The sequence below is a fragment of the Melopsittacus undulatus genome, chromosome 5 (assembly GCF_012275295.1).
Source record: "Melopsittacus undulatus isolate bMelUnd1 chromosome 5, bMelUnd1.mat.Z, whole genome shotgun sequence".
In the NCBI taxonomy this organism is placed as follows: Eukaryota; Metazoa; Chordata; class Aves; order Psittaciformes; family Psittaculidae; genus Melopsittacus; species Melopsittacus undulatus.
This window is the reverse complement of record NC_047531.1, coordinates 19,312,579-19,340,515: the sequence shown is the minus strand read 5'-3', so window position 1 is coordinate 19,340,515 and position 27,937 is coordinate 19,312,579. Positions and strand designations below refer to the sequence as shown.

Sequence of the window (27,937 nt, the reverse complement as noted above, 5' to 3'; positions counted from 1 at the left end):
AAATATTCAACACTCCCACCAGCTGAACATTTATGCCCATAGTGCATTCCCTTTTCCATGTTAAAATTAATTTCATTAGAGAATTGACTGCCATTTACCTTTGACAAGATTCAGACAAAGAAAGTGTTGAGTACTCCATGACTATCCACAGGTTTTCTTCCCTTCTGTTTACTAAATCTCTCTATTCTCTGTTTTCTTCTTACAGCTGACATTTTAACAGAAATTTTCTTTGACATCTCCAACTGAAATATATTTCACATCATAATCCCCTTGAATTTATTCATCTATATTTTTGTTATTCCTTTATAGCAGTCCTCAGGCTCATGCCAATCTTTCCAGATCTAATACAATTCTTTTTTCGTTTTTGGATACTTGAAGCTTTCTCGATGCAGGCACAATAGTGTCCTTCTCACTGACTCTGAACTTTTTAAACCATGTTTGTCACTCTATACTTTAAAAAAGCTCCTTTCAAAAGCTACCAGTTCACTTGAATTTCTTTATCCCTTACATTTATCTTCTCAGGAGATCTGTCTCAGCTCCCTAGGTTGTGTCAAAACTGTTTTTCCAATTCTTTCAGTGCAGTAACAAAGGCTGTTATTTCAGTATTATTTCCATCCTCAGATTTCCCACCTTTGGGTTTTCAGTCAATCCTTTCCTGTCAGTTAGTTTTGAAAAACTGAAGTCATGACTTCCTGAAACTCAAAATTTGCAACACTGGGAACCTGATCACTCGGTTTGTCTGTAGCCTGACATAAGGGGCACTTATCATCAAAAAAAGTTGTATAGGTAGTAAAAAAATCTAGCTTATTACTTGGTCTTTCAGTAGTTCTGATGGTAGCTCAAAGACTCCTTCATCTGAATCCTCTTCCAATTTTCTACTTTAAGAACATGAAACAGTGTGTTCTTCCCCCTTTTGATCTTTGCCCACAGATAGTGTACAATCCTCTTGTGTTATTTCCTCTTATTTGATGCTATTGGGTTGTATTATAAAGACTGTACCAATTTTTCTTTTACTGAAAACAGGAAAATTCAGGAAAATATATTTATTTATTTATTTTCACTTTTGTCTCAAAACCTTTCTTACTCTTAGCCTTCCTCAAAACTTTATGAGATGTATAGGAACATCTCACACAATGGAGCACATTATCCTGTTTCTGCACAGGAAGAGAAAACGAACTATCATATGCTTCCTGCCACACAAGATGGAAAAAAACCACTGCTTTTTTAATCATGTATTTAAAATTCTAGACAGATGTAATTAATAGAAACACCAAGGCTGGAAAAGATTTCTGCAGATCATCTAGTCCAAGCTTTTGCTCAAAGCAGAGCAAAGTTCAGAGCTAGGTCACGTTTCTCAGGACCTTGTCCTATCAGGTTCTGAATATCTCCACAGATGGAAATGAAGATTTTTAATTCTCCTCAGTAAAATGATCTTGTCTATGTTTCACATAATTGGTTTTGAATGTATATCTTTGTTTGTTAGTTGTTTTAGTTTCCTACTGAAGCCAACAGGGACTGGGAAAACACCTGAAATATTTGGTTATCCAGTTGTCTAAACCCTGCTGTAATTACATAAATTCATTATAAGGAAGGGCAAGAAGAGAAAGTCATGAGAAGGCTGACATGTATCCTTAGTTTATGATGAACACTTATCTTATCAACCTACTGTTAATAAATTCACTAAAACAATAAAGAGCAAGATTTAATTTTAACTTGCTTTACTGGCCTGCTTTAGCAATGGCTAAAGGTGATAGCTTGGAAAAACATTAATCGGAGTCAGCTATTTAAAGTCAGACCTATTTTTTGGCAGTTTCTCCAGGAAAGTTCATCTACCAGCCACCAACCATGAAGTTTCTTAGCTACCTCCTGGCTTACCGAAGGTTCCTGCTCATTGTCCTCACCCCACTGCTTTTACTTCCACTTCCTCTTATCATCAAAACCAAAGTAAGTGACCCACTTGAGAGGTAATTATTCTGCACCTTTATGTCAAGCCCAAGATTCCCAGATCTTTTCAGAATCATAATATCACAGAAGTATTGGGTTGGAAAGGGCCTTGAATAACTTCAAGGTGTTCACATTGTGGATTTTCTTTCTTGTTGGTTTGTTTGTTTTTTGTGGGGTTTTTTTTGGTTTTTTTTTTTGGGGGGGGGGGGTGGAAGGGAGATCTGTTTGTTTGCATAGAAATGTAGAGAAGACAACAGCTTTAACATAAAATTCTGTGCTGTTTGCATGAAGTTCTGAATTATGTCTTTGTTTGCTTGTTCAGGAAGTGATTTTTTTTATTCAATGTCATCTAGACTACCTTGAAAGTCCCGTGCTCGCTGTTATATTTTGGCCACTTTTAAACAGCTTTTTATGATTGACAATGAAAATGAATTGCCAGGAAAATCACTGCAATCACACTTCTATTTGATGATGGATTTTGTTACGTTCATCATTTATTGTGTTGTCTGAAAGAAAATGACTAGAATCAATGGTCTGAGAAATTCCCTCTGGTTCTTAAATAGAGCAATGGTTATGGCAGGACACTTTATACTTATTTTACTTGAAATAAATTCCTCTGGCATTCAATAACTCTTGTGACAACTCCAAGCTGATGAAACAGCTGTATAAAAATTTTATTAGTGATTGTATTTGGTGCAGCTCTGGTGTCAGCAGAATGAAATGTAATTCTACTGTGATGTATTTCACACATGCATTATAACTATCATGTGTAACAGCACATGGAAGTCCAGTTCAGAAGTCTTTACATCACAGATATCTAGATAGTGATTGCAGAGCAACATACTTCATACAGTGTCACATCCCAGTTTCAATATTTCAGTTTTGTCTCTGAGAGGAAATTCTTGAGAAATTTTTAATGTGACTTAAGTGAGATGAGCATTTGGTAGGTGATAAATGGCATTATCAAATAATTTAATATATAACACAAGTTTCACTCCAAAAATAAATGCTGGCCATAGTTGCCTGACTTGGATTTAACATATCTGTTTGCATGTCAGAAGTTCTCAGAGCCGTTTTGTTAAGATATTCCTTTCCCAATACAAGCCATCTCTGTTGCTGTCAAGCATTTTAATGCCCTAATGAGTGGCATTAAAAGAGAAACCATTTTGCTCAAGAGCAGAACAGGAATTCAAAACTACTCAAAGTAGGCTTCTAGGATTCTAGAAGAAACTAGGCTCACTTTGTCATTATATTATTATATTTGGCTGTGTCTGCATTCTATGAGCAACAGTTAAGTAAATTTTTCAGGGAAAAAAATAAAGAAAAAAATCCTATTTTCATGGAGTTTAAATAGAGGACACTCACTAAAATTGCAAGTCTTAAAAACAAGTGTTTCTTCTCAGTCCTGCACAATATTTGTTATATTAGGTGATATTGTTGCCTTATTAATGTCAATGACAAAACTTCATTGATTACAGGAGAGGCAAAATTTGACCTCTTATTGAATGTAAGTCATCTTAGAGGTTTAAAGGTTTGCTTGCAGTTGTGAAACGTTTGATTTATGTTAAGTCATGGTCTAAGAACGCTCCAGAATGACCTCTATGATTAATCGTGCTTGAAGAAAAAGGCAGCTGGCTTTTCCCCCATGTTTCCTAAGTTGTAGAAATTAAATCATTTTATTATCATCTGTTAAGCGCAATTCTTTAAAACTGTTTGGGTTTTTTTTTTGTTTTTTTTTTTTTACAGACTGTATTTCACATCTTAGCTGGATTACTGATAGCAGACAAAACGAACCCCAAATTTAGGTCCCTTGACTCAAGGTCCCTTGACAAATTTAGGTCCCTGATTTGTTCCAGGTGGGGGTAATCTCTTACATAGCTGGAACTCCTACATTGTGATTTCTTTCCTGGATGATCCACTCATATTTTTCTTGGTGCTTCTTGTATTCTAGGAAGCAGAATGTGCATATACGCTGTTTGTAGTCGCCATCCTTTGGCTCACAGAACCTATGCCACTGGCTGTTTCAGCTTTGCTCCCTACTGTTATGTTCCCATTGTTCGGTATAATGGAATCCAAGCAGGTAACCCTTTTAAAATCTCTATCATATGATGGATTACAGTGACAAAAATCTGCAAAGAGAGAACCACATGATGTTGAAACCTGATAGGCTAATCCATGGATTTGCTGAGTGCCAGTTCCAACAGGTCTGCCTCAAGACTTACTTACATGCCTTGTCCTCAGGACTTGCCCATATTTCTTTAATATTTTTTCCTAGATTGTGATTTAATGCTTCAATGCCAATCAATGGGAAAATGCTAGATAGGTATAAAGTGTCCTTAATGTTACATAAACAAGATGACACACTAAGGATACCCTGTACAAAATGCTGAGTATATATTTTCATGTCAAAGACAGGACACCACATGGGATCATACTCTAACATTATGTTTAATTTTTTTCTTGTATCTGTTGTATAGATGATTAAATTAATAAAATTCTGCTTGTCAGATGGGCCTGATGATTTTTGGTTGTCCATGTCATAAGCCTTATTTTTCTTTTTGCTTTAACACTATGCCCTTTAGTGCAGTTACTCTTGCATCATTTTGTTAAATGAAATTTTAATTAAATTAACAGTGTAAATTTAAGCAAAAAAGGTTTACCAATATTTATTCCAAAAATAGACACTTACTGATTTTTTTTTTCATAACCTGATAATACCAAATACTTCTAGAAAGTCACCATTTAGTTAACAAAATGTTTTTTGGTTTTATTTCAGGTGGCATCTGCTTATTTTAAAGACTTTCATCTGCTTCTGATTGGAGTAATTTGTTTGGCAACATCAATAGAAAAGTGGAATTTGCACAAAAGAATGGCTTTAAGAATGGTGATGCTGGTGGGTGTCAACCCTGCATGGTATGTGTTAAACAATGTCTTGAAGGACAACAATACTTGTGGAAAGCTATGTATTCCAGAAATAATTGCCTACTGCTTTTTCTGTAGTAGCAATCCATCCTTTCTTTCTACTCAAAGTAGATATTTGAAAGGATATGATTGATTAGTAGCTGACAGTTTGTTATTTTGCTGAAATCCTAATTGAAAGTTCCCTGCAGTGATTCTGTTCATAATAAGGATCCTTCTGAACAAAATACCTGATGACTTTGTGAATAAACTATGGGTCCTGTTTCTAAATGGTGGTTAATATATTACATATATGATCCTTAAAACTGAAAATATGTGCTATGATTATTATTAATTTGTATATCAATGTTCTTTGCAAAATTCTGGACACTTCCCAAGAATACAAATACACAGGGAGGGAAAGAAGTCATAAAACTAAAGATGTGGTGAGGAAGGAAAACCACATTAAGCACAGTGTCTGCATTTATGCTTTTTTTCTTTGTCTACCTATGAAGAAAATATCAAAGGAATATGAACTTCCTCAGGTGGATGAGGTGATGAGGGAGATGAAATCACAAATTCTCTATTTACTATCATATATCTTATGAAGTGAAAACTCTTTGCTTGTTTTATAAGCTTGCAGAAATGCTTTAGGCCCACACATTCACTATCAGCACATCAGTAAGGCGGCAGATAACATCTGTAGAGCAAGTCTGTCTTCCTAGAATACATGATGCTTAATATTCTTCACCAGGAAGCAGACAGTGACATGAAGTAAAAAGTCAGAGAAATTTCCAAAAACCCCAACTCTAAAAAATGAGAAGCCTCTTAGGTGACCTAACTAATAACACTTCATGGAAATGCTGTATTATTCTTATTCCTCAGTGATTTGTCTGTCCTAATTTTAAATATAGCATGTGTTTTGATTTTTCCTTCATCTTTTGATAGCTGGCAGATTTCTTTTTTGACAAAATACTCCTTACATTCTTGTAAACTGCCTCCCATTATCTTCAGCTACATTGTTGAGCTATGCAGTTTTAGTTATTTCAACTTCTCTTTTTTTGATCATTCTTAAATCCTTAACTTTTGGCTGAAATCTTGAAAGGGAGAGCACAGTGAGTGGCAAGCTGTGCTAAACTGAACACTACTGAGAACTTGCTGTGGACACAAAAAAACTGCAGCCAGTGTTGAGCATACCTAGAGCAACTCCACAGAGAGTTTTGCAAACCTCAGGAAGCAGCAGCCCTCATAACTATCTCAGCTCTATCACTTTTTCTGACACTTTTTTCCTATCACTTTTTCATGACAAAAGGATGACAAGATTATGGTAAGATGATGTGTGAAGGAGAGGATCCTCCCACATCTCAGCATCTGCTGCTCGTTATCTGTGCCCACTGCAAAGTGATGCTTGCTCTTCTCTGTGCAGAGCCTTCCTCCTCCGCTAGCAGGAGTACCCAGGCAGCCTGTCACATTGGAGCCTCTTCCAGCCCAAGGTAGAGACACCATTGTAGGAGGTTTCTGCATTAAATGTCATAGAAGCTGTAGCAGTGGAAGTAGAATAGCAGAAGTTTTCTGGATTCTGCCTTCTTCTGGAGAAACTGGTTTGTCTGAGAAACAGCATGGCCAGCAGAGCTAAGAAAATGGTCATCTGCCTATACTCAGCACTGGTGACACCGCACTTTGAATACTATATTCAGTTTTCCACTCCTCACTACAAGAGAGACACTGAGGTGCTGGAGTGTGTCTAAAGAAGGGCAAAAAGCTGGTGAAGGGTCTGGAGAATAAGTCCTGTGAGGAGCAGCTGAGGGAACTGGGGTTGTTTAGCCTGGGGAAAAGGAGGCTCAGGGGAGACCTTATTGATCTCTACAGCTACCTGAAAGGAGGTTGTTGTGAGGTGGATGTTGGTCTCTTCTCCCAAGAAATAAATTATAGAAAAAGAGTGAACAGCCTCAAGTTGCATCAGGGAAAGGTTTAGATTTGTCATTCGGAAACATATCCATAGATATATTTCCACAGAGTTGTCAAGCATTGGAACAGGCTTCTCAGGGAGGTTGTAAAGTCACTGTCCCTAGAGGTATATAAAAAATGTGTAGATGTGGCACTTCAGGACACAGTTTAGTGGTGGACGTGGCAGTGCTAGGTTAATGGTTGGACTCGATGATCTTAAAGGTCTTTTCCAACCTAAATGATTCTATGAGTCCCTGAACACCTCCCATCATTTGAGATACGTAGTCTTGTCTGCAGAGTACAAGGGAAAGGTGAATACATTTATGCAACCTGCAATAGATTGAATGGCAAAACACTGAACGCAAATTACATAGCAAAGGGTGATTTGATAGTTGAATGTAGATGAAGTTATCATCCAAGGTTCTACAACAGCAACACAAAGAGAATAATACAAAAAAAAAACTGGGGCTGAACAGGTTAGGATTTTCTTAGAGTCCCTCATTAGAATGTAACACACTGTACTAAATGACCACCTGACCATCACTCCATCAAATGCTGAAAATTTATGATGAACAGTTTTGAAACATGTTAGCACATGTCTCCATTCGCTTTGGTTTTAAATCCTCTTGCAAGCTGTATATTAAAATCATATTTCTCTACAATGTAATTCACATAGGGGTGCTGGTGAGGGACGATTCATTAGGGACTGTAGTGATAGGACAAGGGGTAACAGGTTGAAACTTAAACAGCAGAGGTTTAGATTGGGTATAAGGAAGAAATTTTTTACTGTTAGGGTGGTGAGGCACTGGAATGGGTTGCCCAGGGAGGTTGTGAATGCTCCATCCCTGACAGTGTTCAAGGCCAGGTTGGATGAAGCCTTGGGTAATATGGTTTAGTGTGAGGTGTCCCTGCCCATGGGAAGGGGACTGAAACTGGATGAATCTTAAGGTTCTTTCCAACCCTAACTATTCTATGATTCTATGATTCTATGATTCTATGATTCTATGATTCTATGATTCTATGATTCTATATTCAGTGTGCTTAGCCTGACCAGTATTTTCTGCATAAAATTGTACGTTAAGAACACAAATCTTCCCCAAATTTCATAATTCCATAATTAAAACCTAATAAAAAACTGCATAAAGTAATAGGTTTCATACTACTGATGACAATTTTTGTTGTATCAGGTCCACTACTCACTTGCAGGTCTGTAGATCATTTCATCATTATGCAATTAAAAGTGCACAGAGAAAAGACAAAGTTCTCCTACTGAGAAATAATAAAGTTTGAAATGCTATTAGCTGAAATGAAGGGCTTTGAGAGGCATTCTGAATGATATTTTTATGTCATTAAATATCATTTATGTTATTTTTGTATACAACCTTTTCTTCCCATGCTGTGTACTAAACCTTACAGTTTTTGTGAAGCTTTTGTCAAGGCTAGGCCAAGAGCTTTAAAAATTACAAGAGTGAATTCTCTGAAGATGCTGCAACATTGCAGTCCCTTCACCTACAGTCTTTGTCTCAGTTTTGTGATCCATAGCAGGTTTTTAATGACGCTGCCAACACATTGGGACAGGAAGTTAGGATGACTACTCTCATTTGCAACTCTGAGAGATGCATTAAAAATGACAATGTGGCCCGTATTCTAAGTTTACTGTCTAACTGCACAAGATATGACATGGAATATTTGATTTTTTTAGTGTAAACCTTGAGTGTCTCCAAACACTGATGCAATTCAGTACATTGCATAAGTACAATCAGGAACTGCAGAGATACAATTCTTGTTTGTAGTAAACTTAACTAAAGATATGCCAAGATTGGACTAAGATATTGTAATGACCTTCATTTTTTAATTTAGTATTGAATAATTTATGTTTATTGAAGCACAAATAATCCATACATCTGTCATGGCACTCTGGTTCAGAACTAAGTTAAGTACCACTTCCTGAGTTGTTAATATTCCTTTCTACAACAGCTGGACTGGTATCTAGAGGACTTACAGCCTAAGTAATAAGTCAAGGGTTTTGAACTAGCTTGGACAATAGGGGATTAACAGCATCAGCAGTAAATACAGCCATTTTAAATTTCTGTCAAGCTTACGCCATGTGTGGCGCTCTTTCTGCTTTTCTTCATTCTATAACTAAATTTTATTGTTTCTGTTTCAGTTTATAATATATTTGATTATTTAAAATATGATCATTTCAATGTCTTTGATCATGATTATTGTAATTCATAATCTTCCTCATAGGTCAATTACAAGCTTTAAATTTTCAGTGTTTCTATTGAAAAGCTTTCAATTTGTACTAAATAGAGTGGTGATAGGAGGTGTTGCTGTAGCAGCCACAGACTCTTCTCTCCTGTTCCAGGCTCGTGCTGGGTTTCATGGTTAGCTGTGCTTTCTTGTCAATGTGGCTCAGCAACACCTCTGCTGCTGCCATGGTGATGCCAATTGTAGAGGCTGTAGCTCAGCAGATCATCAAAGCTGAAACAGAAGCTGATGCGCTGGAGATGTCTTGCTGTAACGGCTCCATCAACCCAACACTGGAGCTGGACGGTAAGCACGCAGTGCAGCTTTTGTCTTTGCTCACCCTCATTCTGCAGTGGAGTAAACACCACATAAAAGACAGTTTAATGACTAGGGAAATCATAACATGTTCCATAGTAAAATGTCTTGGATTACTGTGTGTGAGGTCTCCCATGCTCATAAAGATTAATTAAAACTGAATATGGTGCAGAATATGGCAGTTATATGAGAGGAAGGGAGAAGAGGCTGGCTTGTTTAGCCTAGTGAAATGTTTGAAAACAAATATAACAAGCTATAAATACACTGCAGGTTAAACATTAGCAAGAGAAAAGCGCTCTTTAAGCTCTAGAGAATGTGGGGAGAACAAACTGGTTACGTACATAGTTAGATTGCAGATTAGAAAGTTTTCCCTCTCATTAGAAGATTCAGCCCCTGGGCAGTAGGAGTCATGAAGGAATAAGGCACAGCTCAGCTGTTTTTAAGATTGGCACTTGTAAATTTATTCACAGGATGATGTGAAGTTATTGCCTGAAATGGGACGTGCTGATGGAGCCTTTCCAGTTTTGTTCCCTTAAATACTTACCTGTCTTTGCATTAATGTCTTACAGAGAATATAGGAAAATATGAAATCAGTGACTGCAAAGACAAAGAAAACCAAGTTAATGGGTAATAGTTATTAATTTACTAAAATCTAGTATAAGAAATAATCTAAATAGAGTATGTTTGTTAAAATACATACCTTTGTTTTTTCCAGGTATGACAATAATATGGCTAGTACTGTGTGCACAATTGAAAAAGACTATGAAAAAGAAAAGGAACAGGTACTTAAAGTGTCTTTTTATTATGCGGCTCACGTGTATAACAGTTTTAACCTAAACCTCATTTCTATATAACACCTAACATGGCACAACTAGCAATGAAGATAGTTTCATGTGAATAAGAGATAAATCTGTAGATATGCATACAATTTGCTTATGTACTTATTTCATTAGTGGTTTTGTGCTCCCAGTGTATTTTACAAAAGTTAAACTAACCTCACCAGAGTATAAACCCTGTGTATCAGGATATATTAGGAAATTCTTGTGTGAAGACTGAGGCAGCTCAGGAAAAGGACTTTGGGATTTGACTCTCTTCCCTCTTCCTTTGCATGAATAGTTGTAGCACCACTGTAACAGCAAACCAAACCACACTGCATACAGCTCTATTGCCAGCAAATTGTCTCACTCTTGTGGGACATCCCTAAATCCTATTTTTGGGCTTGATGATGAGCCTTTCTTATATATTAATCGGTGTATATTCTTTCTAAGCAGAACCTACCACCAGCTGAAACAGGGAGAAAAAGCAAAGAGGACAAATACAATGGGATTTTCAAAGTGATGTGTTTATGTGTTGCTTATTCTGCTACCATTGGAGGGCTGACCACAATCACAGGAACATCAACTAATCTGATTTTTGCCGAGCACTTCAATACGTAAGAGTCTATATTAAGTTATTTGTATTCTTCTTAATCCAGAATTTTAGCTGTTATTTCCTGAGCTCTCACATGGCTCCCCTAAAATGCATTAGAAACTTTACCTGTAAACTGGACATTATTTGATTCTACTACTTTTTGTTATTTATTTTGAAAGACATAAAATAAAACTACAGGTTTATATTTCCTTACAGTGGGAAAGGCTGTAAGTGATCATCCAACACATGCAACAAGATGGCCATTCTTTGGTTAAGTAGTATTTTGCTGTTCGAATAGCTGCATGGAAAAAGAGGAACTTATTTGAGAAGGAAGACACACTTAGCATGAATAACACAGATCTGGTCTTAAAGGACTGTTTCTCATTCATAAGTATAGAAAGAACCAAGTTTGGGTCTGCTTAGCAAAGATCATGAGGAGACTTTCAGGAGGCTATGCTTAGGGCATTGTTCAAATGAGGAATTTAGGTATGGTAGTCAAAGAAAAAGAAAAAATTCAAATCAGTCTGAAACTACATTCAATGGAACACTTGGCTTTGAGGTTATTAAAAGCATTCTTTAATTTTTCTTTTCTAAGTAGAACTACTTTGAAAAGAAAATTGGTAGATTTTGTTCCAAAGCCTTTGATAAACCAATAGTTCTTGCTGAACTTTCTTTTTTTTCTGCAAACCTCTCATTGCCAAGCCACTAATTTTAAAACAGAACAAAATAAAGCACAATTCTTTTATTACCCTCTTCCTGCTATTCTGCATTGCACATGGCAAAAAGGTGAAAGACCAGTTATTGATAGGTTTTCTTCCAGCCTGTGTTCCATGAATGGATGAAACTTGCCTTCAATGCACTGCTAAAGAGGACTGAATCAGTACAGTTCATAAATTAGCCTGTGCTAAGAGAATAACAACAATAGAAGCAGTATGGAAATTGTAAGAGTGCCTGTTACTGGGGCCAAAGAGCTACACAGGGCAGACTATGGCATTGTAAGTCGTTCAGACTTGAACTTTTAAACATATAGACTTTTCTGGTTCAAGCAGGAGCCGGAGCCTAGAAGAATCCAAGACTGATTACTAGGGATAAAAACTGTTCTTGTTCATTTCCCTGAAGATGTAGGAAACCTGAAGAAAACTGGCTTGTAGCTGGTTTTTCAGTTTGTCTTAGCTGTTAACAATCTCTTCAAGAACGCATAAGCAGATTGCTGTTCTCTCCCTGCATCTTGACCCTCTGCTAGGAGCATATGCCGTACATGAGCACTGCATGTACAAGTTAGTTTTATACCCTACTAGGATTTTTTTTAAATCTTTCCACAAACACTGACACTAATCCTTAACTTAAGATGAATCTACCACCTACCTGTGCAAATAATTTTATCTTTTATTATCTTGCTTCCCTTCTCCTTAGAGGCCTCTTTTGTATTTATGCCCTGTCATGAAGTGGGAATTGACCTACTAGCATGACTTAGACACATCTGCAGTCTACTTTCGTGTATCATAAACACTAAAGCAAAATAATTCAGCTGAAGAGCTGCACATACAGCACATTTCTGAGTTTCTCAGTCTCAGTGACAAAACACTTAAAATAGCACTGCAAAATAGCATATTCCTCATATCTTCCCAATTTCAGTGTTAAATACATTGGAATTAACATTTACTGTTCTCTACTTCCCTTTTCATTCCTCTCATGAAAACAGTCTGTGTTAGCACTGGAGCCTGTTGCTGGGAGTCCCCAGCCTGCTGTTGAGTTAGGACATGCAATTATGTTCTGATCCATAGGGCAGAAGCAAACAGTGGAAATGTTGATGCAATGCTAAGCATCCCTGCCAGTGAGACCAACTTCCATAATGGCTCCTGCTCAAGAAATAATTGTTACTGATTCTCTGAGGCTCACTCTTAATTGTATGCAAAGAGACACTACAATATAGTGTCTAGAATATCTAACTGGGGAAAACAATGTTTAGCTAATAGGCTAGACATTAGTCTGCTCACCACTGTCCATAGGATGTACAGATGCCTTTACTGGCCAGGAAGGCATCACTTAAGGATGTGACGGGTTGGTCCTCACTGATCCATGGAAGAGATCCTTGGCGATGCTGGGTCCCTTTCTTCTGACTCCATATGTTTTTCCTTTAATATTTTAACATTTTCTGTGTTTGTTTCTCCTCTTGAATCCTTCAGGATGCTGCAGATCTCCATATTGGTTCTCTTGCATCTGCAGTTTCACCTCTTTAATCTTATGTAGCTCTGCTGTAGAGACTTTCTCAGAGCTCTTTCCTACATATAGCATTTTTTTTCAAGCACTGCAAGCCAAGGTTCACAGTCGGGCCATAATAGTAGGACTATGGATCCTGGGAGTCTAAGCAGCTGCACACCAGCCTGAGGGGAAGGCTGTGGAGAGATTAGAGAGGTAAAGGGTTACCAGATAACACTGTGTCAAGGAGAAAACTGAGCTCTCCTGTGCTTGAGGAAGAGTAAATCCTATGATGAAACCTTTGGTTCTCCAGTCTGGCTCACTGATAGGTCATCCAGTTTTCCTATTCTGGTAACTGGCTTTGACCTTCCAACATGAAGAGTAAAACTTTGCCAGCATTAAATTATTTTCAAACTAAGCAATTTCACAGAAATCATAAAAGGAATTATCTTATCTGGATCTGTTCTCTGAACCAAATTTGTTGACATTTGTAGTGTTAGCCTGGAGAGTTTATTGTTATTGCATTGAATCACTGTAAAGAGAGGATTCTTGAAATCAGTCACACCTTTTCATTTTCCAAAGGAAATAGGTTTAGAAAAGAAATAGTTCCGTATGTCCTGTCCATCCTTGCCTCAGGCAAGACTTGTAATAGATAATTAAAAAAATAGCACTATATACGGAATGATTTTAAAAATAGTTTAAATGAATTCTTCCAGTCACCTGAGGAGTATTTATTCTGGAGATGAAAAATACCTAACTTTAATATTAAAATTACTAGAAATGCTTACATATGTATTCATCCCTGCACAAACTTACTGTTAAATCTGATCCCAAAAATTAACATTTTATAACAAAATTAACTCTTTAGTATAAAGTTTTCAAGAGCTTGTTTTACTGCTCAGTAAGAAATTATCATGCATAATTCAGGGAAGATCATAAACATTTTAGTAAGTCATTGATGCTTAGTCATTGTTATGCTGATGTCAGGTTTTTCCTATCTTGAAATTTGTACATTCAAAAACTGATGTGGTTCATCATGTAATAAAAGACAAATAGCTACATAATAAATAAATAAAATACTTTTTGTTGTTCCAGTTTCACAGTCTAATAACTATGTACAGTTACAATATAGAGCATCAAATCAACAAGTGAGTATGAGTTTTGGTTCAGTCCCTGCTGGCACTTTAATTGCGTCATATGTAAACGTCGTAATAAATACAGACAAATACTAAAATCTGCACGATTGAGAGAACATTTATAATGAGGATTTGCTGCCTCAAACACCTATGTCACCATCAGAATTCCTTTTCTTCTAGACAGGCCTGAAAAACCTGGCTAATAATTGGAAATAGTTTTTACAACCTCTGGACTTTGTGAACTCCTTTCCATCTGATTTTTACATCAAAGAGGAAGACTGTCCAAGGAGATCAGAACTTTCTTACTTTTTAATGTCAATTACTTTTAGCATTAAAAGCTCTCTCAATATTCCTGGAGAAGCTCAAAGGAAGAATAACTTCAGTTCATAAAGTAAATAGGAAAACAAGATTCATTTACCTGGCCTTTTTACCTATCCAACATCTATCCCATTAAACTGTAAATTCATTCCTTTCAGAAAACCAGTGCCTGTTCCTCCTTTACTTAAATGCACATTGCAGAGAGAGCTCTGGTTGAATGGCTCACACCTGTAAACAGTAGATGAAGACAGCTTCAAAGAGACAAGGTGACTGGAGAGACAACCCACCAAATAAATGAGGATTCCTGCCTTTCCTGGAAATTAGTAATAATAATTTGGTTCTAATCAGTTTTTGAGTCCCTTATGGAATCTTAAACAATACAAGTCTTGATGTTGTCTCCACCATTGTCTTTTAAGTTCACTGGAGCTTGTTCATTTGATTGTATTTTCTTGTGCTAAAGTCTCCTCTCAAAGAAAGGCTTTACTTCAAGTTTCATTTCTTTGTCATTCTAATAGTCTTTAACACTGAGTGGCCCTTCTTTGCCTACTGAACTCAGGCTAGGCAGCCCTAGATCAGCATCAGGTCTTTGGACCTGTTGCTTATCTAATGCTCAAACGATTGGCACAGCTAACTCCTGTAGTGGTCTTGATGATCAGGAACAGGACAGGAGGGTGAGAGAGGAGACCAGAAACTACCTCATGCTGAAAATCAACTACAAGCCAGAAGCATTCTCTTGCAATGGGGCTTTCTGGCACTTCTCATAACTCTACATTCCTTTTCAAACCTCAACTGAACAGTTTTTTGTTTTCATCCAGACGTTACCCAGCTTGTCAATGCATTAATTTTGGATCCTGGTTTATCTTTTCCATCCCGATTGCACTTATTATTCTGCTGCTCTCTTGGATCTGGCTCCAGTGGATTTTCCTTGGGTTTGAGTAAGTAAATGTTGTAATCAATAAAACTGAAGCTTGATGATACAAGAAGTACTTTGTACCAGGAGTAAATATTACATCCAAGTTTAACAGGCTGAATCTCTGGATGAGACAATAATTTTTTAAAATAAGGATCCTTGACTGCTCAGCCCAACGTGAAAGGTCCACATCACAAATGGTGATAGCTTGTTCCTTCAGAATATACACACATCATCATTAACGGTGTACATGCGCAAGACAGAAGAATACTGAAATTTTGTGTATTTTCGTCTAAGACTTAAACATTTATAGCCAGGATGTTTCTCTTCCCTGGAACCAGTTCAAGGGATTGGCTTGAATACTTGAGCAATATCTGCTTTATAAACTGGATGGCTATTTGTAGCCATATATTTGTAATTATGTAGTAAAAAACTTCCACTTTTCAAAATTTTATATGTGATGGTACGGTGTTGTTTTGGGTTTTTTTTTTCCATAGAACTTGTGCTTTTAAGGTTTTGTAGAGGCCAATACTTTTTTGGGGTTGATTCTTCAGTCTTGTTCTCCATGAGTTCACTAATATCTGCAGAGACAATAGTGGGGACACCTGCCCTCCACAATTACATAGCTACTTATGGTGCAAGAGATTAAGAGTGAGACTGTCTGCTCTCAAGCAGATTTAAAATCATCCCATGCTTGCCACTGTATAAGCAAACATTTGTTGTTTCATTTTTCTTGCTTGTTTTGACAGTGTTCTTTTTAATGTTATGTAAGGGTCTTATTCAAGGATAAAAACATAGCTTGTAGCAAATAGACTGCTGATCAGTAGGCAGGCTACTAATGTGATACAGACTTTTTCATTACAAAAAAGTAAAGCAAAGTCATAAATGACTTTCATTAAATAGCCAGGTTATTTCTTTGATTCTTTCAATTAGTTCCCATGATTAAAGTTTCATCCTTCCTTTGCAAATAAGCTAGTCAATAACAGGACACATTTTTTTGTTGCCTCTGTCAATCTCCCACTGGGCTTTGTCAATTAATTCCAATGCACTCAGTTTGGTGTGTGATAATTAAATGGGAGATAATGCCATTGTAAAGTGACAATTTTACTTTTGTAAAGTGTTATTTGAAAAGGAACGTTTGGAATTTGTTTCTTTTTTTCTGTGTACACTGTTAATTCATCATTCAATGCTGCTGATCTACATTCTAGTTTCAAAAACATGCTCAAGTGTGGCAAGAAGAAAACAGCTAGAGAAGAGGCCTCAGCACAAGTGATTCAGAAGGAGTACAAGAAGCTTGGACCAATAAGGTATGTCAAAGTACACATATGCAAACAAAAGTGATTAAATCCAAATGTGAATTCAGGAAAAAATATAACACATTCTGTTTCTGCTATAGCTACCCAGAAGTTGTTACACTTGTCCTATTCATCCTAATGACCTTACTGTGGTTCACCAGAGACCCTGGCTTCATTCCAGGATGGTCTTCACTTTTCCCAAAGTAAGTAATCTTTTTGATACACCAGCAAGAACTGTACTGTGTCTTAACTACATACCTTTTTCTTCTTAATTAAAACCAACCAACTGAACAAATAAAACCAAACAAAAATACTTTCAATACTTCAGAAATATTCCAAGCTAAAGTTGTTAAAAACCTTTGTAATGTATGCAGAACAGGTAAACTCCATCAACTTTCATAGATGTATGTGTGCAACACCTGAAATGTACTGAACTTATTACAGGATAATGTGCCTCCTAAAAGTGACTATGTCTATGTTCTAGACTTGGTCCAGTGAGAGAGAATGCATAATGGTTGATTAATTACCATAATTTCAGTTCTTTTCTTCTTTGATAAAGGTCTTTCTTTTGCTCTGAAGTACTGGAAAATAGTTGGAGGTTTGGGACAAGAAGGATTTTCGTGTTGTTTAGGTCCTCCTGGATTTAATATTTGTTGCTGCATGGGACAAAGGCCAGTGCTGGGCTTGGATGGTATATTTCCATTTTGTTTTCCTGTGTGCCAGACATTTCACCAACAGAATTTGAGGGTTTTGACCATAGGTTATGATTATGTGACACCAGGCCTGCTGACAACAGATGGGGCACACTTGTCTCAAAGAGGATCTTTGCACAGGAACTCCTGAGTAGGGCTCGGTGAAAGAGCTTTAAACTAGATTTGAGGGGAAAACGGATAAAACCAGGCCAGCTATAGGTAACCCTGGGGGTGGCACACCAGTGTCTGAGGGACAGTATTCTAATGAGGTTCTTCAGTCTTCTGTCTCAATGGACGTAGGGGGTGGAGATCCATGCAATGGCAAAGACACAAGGGTTATTAATGGGTTATAGAAGCCACAGAAGCACCTGAGATTTGTCATGTAGAAATTAGGGCTTCTCCCCCCAAAAAACGTGGCGGGATCAATAGGAAGTGCTACTTTGCTTTTCCAGAGGGCAAACTTTGGCCTGTTTAGGAGCCCAGTTGACAAAGTCCTGTTAGAGGCAGTCCTGAAGGGCAATGGAACCCAGCAAGGATGGATATTCTTCAAGAAGGAAATCTTCAAGGAGCAGGAACAGGCTGTCCCATGTGCCGAAAGACAAGTTGAGGGGAAGAAGTCTGACCTGGCTCACCAGAGAGCTTTGGCTGGAATTCAGGAAAAAAAAGCTTATAACCTTTGGAAAAAGTGACAGGAAAGTCAGGAGGACTTACAACAGTGTCATGAGGTTAGACAGGGAGAAAAACAGAAGGACCAAAGCCCAGCTAGACCTTAATCTGGCTTCTGCCTTAAAAAGATGGTAAAAAAATGTTTCTATAAATATATTAACAACAACTACAGGAGGGCTAAGGAGAATCTCCATCCTTTATTGGGTGCGGTGGGGGGGAACATAGTGACAAAGGAGACAGCATTCTTTGCCTCACTCTTCAAGAGTAGTTCTCTGTGTGCCCAGCTTCCTGAGCTGGAAGATAGGGAGCAGCAGCAGAATGAAAGCACCATAATTCAAGCAGAGATGGTCAACAACTTGCTACATAATTTAAACACACACAGATCTAAGGGTCTGGAAGGGATCCACCTAAGGGGACTGAGGGAGCTGCTGGAAGTGCTTACCAAGCCACTTTCAATCATTTATCAGCTATCCTGGCTAAGTGGGGTGGTCCTAGTTGACAGGAGGCTGGAAAATGGGATGCCCATCTGCAAAAAGGACTGGAAGGAGGATTAGGAGAACTATAGGCCTGTCAATCTGACCTTCGTGCCTGGGAAAGATTACGGAGCAGATCATCTTGAGTGCAATAGCAAAGCACATACAGGACAACCAGGAGATCAGGCTCAGTCAGCATGGGTTTATGAAAGGCAGGACCTACTTGACTAACCTGATCTACTATGATGAGGTAATCTGCTTAGTGGATGAGGGAATGTGGATGCTGTCTACCTAGACTTTTGTAAAAGCATTTGACACTGCTTCTCACAGCATTCTCCTGGAGAGCCTGGCTGCTCATGGCTTTGGAGGGGTGTACTCTTTTCTGGGTAAAAAACTGGCTGGATGGCAGAAACCAAAGAGAAGTGGTGAATGGAGTTAAACCCAGTTGGTGTCTGTCACAAGCAAGGTTCTTTACAGCTCAGTATTGGGCACTTTTTATCAATAAATATCTTTAAATATCTTTATCAATGGAAAAAGGCAATCAAGTGTACCCTCACTAAACCTGACAACACCAAGCTGGCAGGAGTGTTGATCTGCTGGAGGGTTGAAAGGCTTTGCAGAGGGATCTGGTCATGCTGGATTGAGGGGTTGTGCCAATGTTATGAGATTCAACAAGGCAAAGTGCTGAGTTATATACTTGGGTCACAACAACCCCATGCAACACTACAGCTTGGGGAAGGTATCTGGCAGAAAAGTACCTGGCATGTTGGTTGACAGCAGCTGGACATGAGCCAGCTTGCGCTCAGGTGGCCAAGAAAGCCAATGGCATCTTGGCTTGTATCAAATAGTCTGGCCAGCAGGGCCAGGGAAGTGATCATCTCCCTGTACTCAGTACTGGTGAGACTGCACCTTGAATACTGTGTTCAGTTCTGGGCTCCTCACTACAAGAGAGACACTGAGGTGCTGGAGTGTGTCTAAAGAAGGGCAAAAAACTGGTGAAGGATCTGGAGAATAAGTCCTGTGAGGAGTGTCTGAGGGAAATGGGGTTGTTTAGCCTGGGGAAAAGGAGGCTCAGGGGAGACCTTATTGATCTCTACAACTACCCGAAAGAAGGATGGACAGAGGTGGGTGTCAGTCTCCTCTCCCAGGAAACAAGGACCAGAGGAAACAGCCTCAAGTTGCACCAGGGAAAGGTTTAGATTGGCCATTGGGAAACATTTCTTCACCAAAAGGGCTGTCAGGCATTGGAACAGACTTCTCTGTGAAGCTGTAAAGTCACCATCCCTGGAGATATTTAAAAGATGTGTAGATGTGGCACTTCAGGACATGGTTTAGTGTTGGACGTGGCAGTGGTAGGCTAATAGCTGGACTCAATGATCTTAAAGGTCTTTTCCAAGGTAAATGATTCTGTGATTCTATGATAAATGTCTTGTGAATGTGCATCCATCATGCCTTCTTTCTTTAAATATATTCCCACCATTCATAAGTTCACACATCATCCCCAATGCTCTTCGAAAAAGTCTGTTAGGGAATCTACAAAGAATAATTTTAGCTATTTAAAAATTTAAATTACAAAGCAAAATTATTTTGTGTAGAAATAGCATTAAAAAGAGTTTTAAAAACTAAGATTGTTTAAAATTATTTACTATTTAATTATCAAAAAATGCAAAAGAACATTTTTTTCCTTATAACGACAGCAGAGCAATGGTCATGGTCTCATACGAAACACTGTATTCTTGAAGAGGTTTTGGAGTGTTGACCTAATCAAGCAATCAGCTATCTAAGCAATCAGTCTGGCTTTGCTTCTCCTTCTGCTTCATATTGACAGCCAGTGCTCATCGAGCACTATTTAATGAGATACAACTTATACTGAAACACAGACATTGTGAACAACCTTTCAAATATGGGACTTATGGCTCAAACAGGTTATTTCAGTCCATGGATTCCAATTTTCCTATTTGAAGTTGTCTAGTTACCGTTGTCTGAGGACTATGTTCACTGTTAGGGAAAAGCAGAATATTCTCATAATAAGTGTGCTTACAGGTTCTACACAGGGATGTTACTTTGTCTGTGCCTCTTGGAAGGCATGTCCAAGGATGATTTCCTTGGGATGGAATGCAATCACACGTCATGTCACATTAGGCTTTATCATGTTATAATTTGAAAAGGCAACCTGAAGAGAAACAAAACTTGTATCATTCCCTCACAAAACCTTTAAGGAGAAAGAAAGTATTTCTTACTTACCTTGCCTACTTCTAGTTTTCCTTTATGCCTGGCATAAAACCAGACAATTATCTTCTTACTTTTCTGAGCAATGAAAACTTTTCAGCCAAGATACCCAATAGGGTCAAGGAGTAGCAGCAAGTTATCTTCTGTAAAGAAAACAAAGAAACAGTAAAAAGAACTTAAACCCCAGCAACTGTGTGTGGTTCTATCAATGGTAACATTGCACTCATCACCATGATGTCCAAGAGGCTTTTAACAGTGTGTGAACTGTGGCCTACACCTCTCACACACTTGTTCCCTAATACTTCCATGTACAGAATTGTTCAGTGTTTTGGAATTAAGCATACTGATAGGCATGTGCACAACTTCCTTAAGATTATGCTACAGGAAAAAGCTGTAAGGAAACACTCTCTGCCCTTAGAAATCAGATTTCTTAACAGGAGTCTGATAGTACTTGCTTTCCACAGGCTCTTATCCCACAGTCTCAAGCCAGCCTCATGGAGATTCTATCACCTGCAGACATGAGCTTTGTCTTTACAAAAGCCACAATGTCAGAGCTGTAAGTGACCTTGAGACCCGCCTGAACAAGTGAGTGGGTTGTATTAAGTGGGAATAACACCACTCTCAAGAGTCTTAAATCAGGTAGGGCCATCAGTTCATTTATTCTAAGATGCTGAAGATCAGAAGAGCGACGTTGTTCTCTGTGTTATGCCCAACAGAGATTTACTTTATTAGAACATGAATTCTCAGAAAGCAACCAGGCTTGACTTCAGGGTGGCAACTCACAGGTTCCTCAGATTTTAGATTTTATCACTTTCCTTGATAATCTGTCATGGTGGGTAATCATCTCTGTTGCCAAACTAAACAAGAAAAGCTCTCACCTTGTTTCCTGTCTGAATATAGCTTCCAGCTGGATTAAAAACGTTTCTGTGATAGATGCTTTAAGGATACACATATCTGATTTATTTATATCCCATTATAAGCTTTCTTTCAACAAATTGAATGGAATGCTCAGTTTTGCTTCAAGAAAAACTTCCCATCACTCTCACCATCCACATTTGTGCTCCCAGTCTCTTGTGTGCATCCTCACAGTTTACTGAATACTTTAAAATACCAACCCTGACTTTTTTGAAATCCTAGCAGAAATGTTGCTATTCCGTGAAGATGTCCTCACTTTTTAAGTGTAACTTTTTGAAATGCCAGCTAATTTTTAATCCACATTTGTACTGTATCAGTATTGAGCAGAGCTCATTTTTAATCAGCGTTATCAGATGCCTTTCAAACATACATTACCCTTACTAATTAATTTTTCTTAAGAAAAATTTATAAATCTATTAAAGACTAATCCTTTACTGTCCTGCCCTGAGCCTCTATTGCCTCCCTCTGAAGGCAGACTGCAGGGTGTTTTAATAAATGCATCATAACACTATACAGAGCAGCACAGGGTAAAAAAGCCTTTTTCCTCCCCATCTGTTGACATCACAGGATCACACATCATTTCTGCTACAGTAGTTTGCTGCCATGTCCTGGCCTGATTCCAGGCTGTGGGGTATTATCTTCAGTTAGAGGAGTTTAAGTTGGCCTTTGTCCAGGACTTAATGAATCTCATAAGAAAGTTCAACACTGGGCTGCAACAGGTTACAGCTGATGTATGCAAGGTAGGCTTCCCTCAGATTTTTACCTGAGTATATTCTTCATTTTTTCTGCATGTTTTATTCCTTTCCTTACTTCCAGTTCAAGGCCACTGTGTACTTTTGCCAACAGCTCTACTCTCTACAATGTTCTCAGTTGGAGTGTTGTGAGATCTCCTTAATCAACTGCTTTTTTGCTTCCTTGTAGGACAATCAGTTTTGCAGTGCTATAAGGAGGTAGATGTTGTATAAGCAATTGTATTACAGCTTGGATAATTGGACTTCGTAAAATGTTTATCTCAATATCTGATAATGATTGAAAAGCTTCTGTTTGGAATGTGGCCATGTGTGCCTTCATAATAGTATGACTAACGGTAGGATATTGTGTGTGTCCCAAGCAGCTTTTCTGTGAATTGTGTTTTGCATCAAGAAAACTAACTTTCTGTGGGCCAAAACTTGCGCCTCATAGTTCAACAAGGGGAAGTGCAAAGTCCTGCACTTGGGGAGGAACAGCCCCTGGCACCAGCAACTTTAGAGACACCCAGTTAGAATAAAGCTTGGTGGAAAAGGACCTAAGGGTCCAGATGGACACTGAGTTGAATACGATATATAAGGTATGTATAAGCAGAACTCTCTGCCTTAAGAAACCATACCAAAATAAAAACTTATTTTTTAAAAGTGTTTTCTGTTCTGTACTAGCCATTGATAGGAAGTAGGAGACAGATTGTCTCCACTACAGCTTCTATGACAGCTTCATGTGCAACTTTTGTGACAGTGTTAGTTGAACTATGCTTGTTGTGGTGTCAGTGTGATATACATACTAAAGCTTCTTGGATCCCACTAACACTGCTGTTAAAGCAAAGGGATCTACCAGATCCCATAACATATAACAGGAAGACGATTTTTCCTTTTCAGTGAAACTCCCTGGTTTAGTTTAAAACCTTCAGTTGCTGGTAAAATCTGCTAGGAAGTTATGCTTGGACTTATTGTAGCTGCATATGCAGAAAAACATATGGTAAGAGCCTGAGAGGACAAACGTATAGACATACTGGTTCAGGAAAACTTGCAGAAGTGCTTACAGGAAACAGGAAAAAAATCAAAGCTTAAGAACATGTTTTAACTTTCTTCATCAAAATTCTTTTTGATTTGAATGACCATCTCAGCTGAAATAAGACAGACTGGGATATGCCACCACCTAGTCGTGTGTTACATAATCAGATAGATGTGTTAACATGTTCTTAGAGCTCAGCTTTGCACTTTACCTGAACTTGGGGCTACTCTGTACAGGTTAGAAGGATATTGGATTAATTTGAGAAATACTAGTGCAAGCAGTTCTCAGGCAGCAGAAATCACCAAAATAAACATGGACCTTGTGTCTGTGACTTTAGTAAGGACAACCATAGGAGGATGATAATAAAGCTCTGCTGCCTTCTGCCAGTTGCAAAACCACCATCCTTTGTGGGTATGCATGGTGCTCTTACAGTCTGTTGGACTGAATCTATTACAGAGGATATTAAAGTTACTATATTTGTCATTGAACTGTGAAGATTAGTTGTTTAAGCATCAGCTACTCCAAAATATCCCCCTCCCCCAGCTTATTTTTGCATGACAAAATAACACATGCTTACTCAAGATGCTTATACATGAATTTAGAGAGCTTGCATCTTATATTTCTACACATGTGGTGAAATGACCTTTGTCTGGCTGCCAGATGCTCACCCAACTGCTCTCTCACTCCCCTCCTCAATGGAACAGAGGAGAAAATAAGGTCAAAAAGCTTGTGGGTTGAGATAAAGACAGGGACACCTCTTACAGGCAAAACAGGGTTGATCTGGGGTCATTTAATTCAATTACCAATTAAAAATAAAAGTGGATGGCAAGAAACAAAGATGAAAACTAAAATACCTTTTCCCCTTTCTTTCCATGCTCAACTTCACTCCTTCATTTGTGACTCCTCTACCTCTTTCCACTACACCAAGTGGCACAAGGGGTGAGGAAATGGGAGCTGTAGCCAGTCAGCTGGTTTCTGCTGCTCCATCCTTCTCCTCACTCTTTTCCCCTCCTCTTCCTGGCTATATATATATTTATATGTTTTTCTTCTTGTTAACTTCTTAGGTATAAAGGCTATGCTACGGACTCAACAACTGCCTTAGTGATAGGCCTCCTGTTCTTTATTATTCCAGCAAAAACATTGACAAGGACTTCAAGTGGAGAGAACAGTTAAGTATATTTTGATGTGGATAGTACTAAAATAAGGCATTTAAGATGCTACCATAAATATAACTTATTACACTTGTTAGAGGAATGTTAAATACTAATAGCATAATCTTACTACAGGATAATATCTTATTGGGATGTAAAGCATTCCTGGTCTGGAATTCAGTACCAACAACTAATGTGAGTAGTGGCAGCTAGTATTGTGGGGGAATCTGCTATCTGCAGCCCACTGCCACCAGTGGAAACCATCTTTCCACTGAACGTGATAGTCTTTAAACAAGACTGCATACGGCAAGGTTAGCTTTATTTTGTTGAAAATGTTACTGCTTATTTAAGATACCCTATAGAATTTCATGTGGTAAATGGGATGTCCCTGCTCATAGCAGGGGGTTGGACTAGATGACCTTTGAAGGTCCCTTCCAACCTACGCTATACTATGATTCTATGGTTCTATGATTCTCATTTAATTTTTCCCTTTCAAAATGGAATCTACCCTGATTAAAATACACCTCTGGCTTATCCTCTTTATGCATTCAGTTCTACTGCTGAAATCAATGAGATCCGGGGGTTGACAGAGAATGCAAGGTTGGAACCTAAATGAGCCTAAGTGAAGCAGCATTTGCTCAGCAATCTGTCTGAACAGCACAGTTTCATTGAGTAAACTCATTGATGTCCCACAGCTACCTTCCACATACGGAAATGCGCCACCTGTGGAAACTGCTATAGCTTTATTTTTTTCAGGCTGTGAAAGTTTTCACTAGCTAAGGATCTGTCCAAGAAAGTGCAGGTTGCTCATGTCAAAGACTTTCTTCATGTTGTAATGATGAAATTTTGCCTTCACATACTTCCCAAGTACTTCCTCAGGGGCATTTTGTTTCAAGTTGTTTTCAATATGTTGTTAGATGTTGTTGGGTGGGGTTAATTGGGCTTTTTTAAAAAACTTTTTCTTTTTTTTCTTTTTTTTTTCTTTTTTCTCTAGCTGTGTTTGGTTACACTCCACTGATTACTTGGAAGGAATTTCAGTCATGCATGCCCTGGGAAATAGCTATTCTTGTTGGTGGTGGATTTGCTTTAGCAGACGGCTGTGAGGTAGTGTGATTTATAGAAGATACTGAACAGTTAGCATGACCCACATGAGGAGCCATTCAGACATGCAGTCAGTTATGGTTATTCTCCTCTTTCATCAAGTTATTCTGTAGCAATATTGAACGTAATAAATGTGATGCATATTCAAGACATGCAGAAAACAGGGTTACAAAAAAAGAATTTGCATTGTCTTCAAAGACTATGCACAATGATGACTACTGTTTGTTATTTAATTTAAACTTCATGGTGGTGGGTGTTGTGCAGACACAGTGTTGCCAAAGCCTTGGAGTTTATGTCCCATGTTATCGAGGTATCCCCCACATGGAGTCCTGCTGGCTACTCCAGTAGATTGAGCAGCTTTGGACCCAAACTGTGTTTATGAAGCCTGATGTATGCATATTACAATTTTCTGATTATGACTCCTCTAACTATCTCAGAGATTCAAATACAAATAAATGGAATACAGTTTGCATAGGTTCCTATGACACCACTGAATTAGAAAAATGTTCTTAAAATCATGTGGCAAGAATACAAAAGACACTTCTACACAAATAATTCACAATTAGCATCCGAGTAAATTCCTGTTATATATCATTTATTAAATTTTCTTTTCTGTTTTTTGTAAAACATAACCATGTTGTCATATTCCTTATGCAGGTTTCAAGACTTTCTGAGTGGATAGCGTCTAAATTGACCCCTTTAGGATCACTCCCTTTGTGGTCGATTATCCTGATATCATGCCTTATTGTCACTTCAGTGACAGAATTAGCCAGCAATCCAGCTACCATTACCATATTTTTGCCCATACTATCGCCTTTGGTGAGTATAACACAGGTTGTTTTTAATCAGAATCTGCTATATCATCCTTGTAATAATACAGATGCTCCAGGAGGCAGTTTTAAAAAGTCTCCATAAAATACGCCATGCATTATTTTTGCTCTCTTGTGTTGTGCATTGGATATTTGGTTGGCTTGGAGTGCTCTTACAAAATATGCTGAAAATTCAGTAAAATTAGCTAGAAATTCAACACTCAAAAATCAACACTGTTATTCCTATTTGCGAATAGTCAAAGCACTTAAAAAAGGACAGCTCTCTTAGTGTTTCTTCAGGACCACATCTTCAGTAAATCTGGTTAACACTGCAACTTTCAAGCTGTGACCAAATTGAAGAGAGAGCTAATAGAAGTGCTTTATAAGTAATTCTCATTTCTTCTCTCCTTATCTCAATTGTGTCTTGTCTTCTCATAATCTTTATCAAAACACCCAATTATTTTTCTTTTTCAAAACTTACTGATCATCAGGTCTGTAGATTTTCCTCTTGGCCAGCCTAGACACATACCAATGCCCTTTCACTCTCTTACAAAGAAACCTTAGTCCTTGCTTCAATGAATCTCTCATAAGTATTACATAAAAACTCAACTTTCTCATCTTTCTTGCATTATTTTGTTGTCATTTTTGTTTTTAGTGCTTCTGCAATGTGCTACTCTCTGCAACAGTCTTATTTTATGGACTAAACTACAGTTAGAAACCATCAGGAGTTAGGGTGGGAGGCACTGGAATGGGTTGCCCAGGGGGCTTGTGAATGCTCCATCCCTGGCAGTGTTCAAGGCCAGCTTGGACAAAGCCTTGGGTGGCATGGCTTAGTGGGAGGTGTCTCTGCCCATGCCAGGGGAGTTGGAACTAGATGATCTTAAGGTCCGTTCCAACATTATTCTATGAGTCTACAAATGTTAAGTTCAGTTGCTATTCTATATGAGAACCACCTTTTCTCCTCTAAAGCATTCCCAGATATAATCTTAAAAGTGACTTATCAGAAAAGGCTATTTCTCACTATTTAAACTGGCAGCTCTGTTCTGAGTTGACTTGTGTCAATATGGTAAGTTTGTATTTATGTATATTGTTCAGCAAATATGTCCCTTGACAGCTGTTCCTTCTCTTTTATTTTATATAGGCTGAAGCCATTCATGTGAACCCACTTTTCATTTTGATACCTGCTACCTTGTGCACTTCCTTTGCATTCCTGCTTCCTGTGGCAAACCCAGCCAATGCCATTGTGTTTTCATATGGTCATTTAACTGTTATGGACATGGTGAGTTTTAAGCAAAACACCCTGAAGAGCATTTTTAGCATTTTAAAATCTGCATTGTCTTGAGTTTCTGCTTTATTTTTCCTCTCCTTTAGGTGAAGGCTGGTTTGGGCATTAACATCATCGGAGTTGCTGTAGTTATGCTTGCAGTTATGACATGGATAGTACCTATATTCAATCTTTATACTTATCCAAGTTGGGCACCAAACATTTCCTCTACAAATAGCACTGGGCTGTAA

The 27,937-nt window shown here is 38.1% G+C and overlaps 1 protein-coding gene across 2 annotated transcripts; it reads left to right on the top strand.

The window, feature by feature from the left end:
- Nucleotides 1-1,839: 1,839 nt before the first annotated feature.
- SLC13A1 (solute carrier family 13 member 1) lies at nucleotides 1,840-27,937 on the top strand. 2 transcript variants are annotated; one of them, XM_005146088.4, is made up of 15 exons: nucleotides 1,840-1,944; nucleotides 3,896-4,024; nucleotides 4,721-4,857; nucleotides 9,158-9,345; nucleotides 9,924-9,981; nucleotides 10,070-10,136; nucleotides 10,626-10,786; nucleotides 15,233-15,352; nucleotides 16,536-16,634; nucleotides 16,724-16,825; nucleotides 24,426-24,529; nucleotides 25,507-25,616; nucleotides 26,271-26,432; nucleotides 27,564-27,701; nucleotides 27,794-27,937. In XM_005146088.4, the coding sequence occupies exons 1-15, from the start codon at nucleotides 1,846-1,848 to the stop codon at nucleotides 27,935-27,937; spliced, it is 1,818 nt and encodes a 605-aa protein (XP_005146145.2). In that variant the 5' UTR covers nucleotides 1,840-1,845. The 2 variants fall into 2 exon arrangements, with proteins under 2 accessions (XP_005146145.2, XP_012983742.2); XM_013128288.3 differs by having other exon boundaries at nucleotides 10,623-10,786.

Bases quoted from the DNA above. Each gene is read 5' to 3' on its own strand.
- SLC13A1 (XM_013128288.3), top strand. From the start codon at position 1,846: ATGAAGTTTCTTAGCTACCTCCTGGCTTACCGAAGGTTCCTGCTCATT. The intron at 15,353-16,535 runs GTAAGTAAATGT...TCTACATTCTAG, and splicing joins TGGATTTTCCTTGGGTTTGA to TTTCAAAAACATGCTCAAGT. The intron at 16,826-24,425 runs GTAAGTAATCTT...TTAACTTCTTAG, and splicing joins TGGTCTTCACTTTTCCCAAA to GTATAAAGGCTATGCTACGG.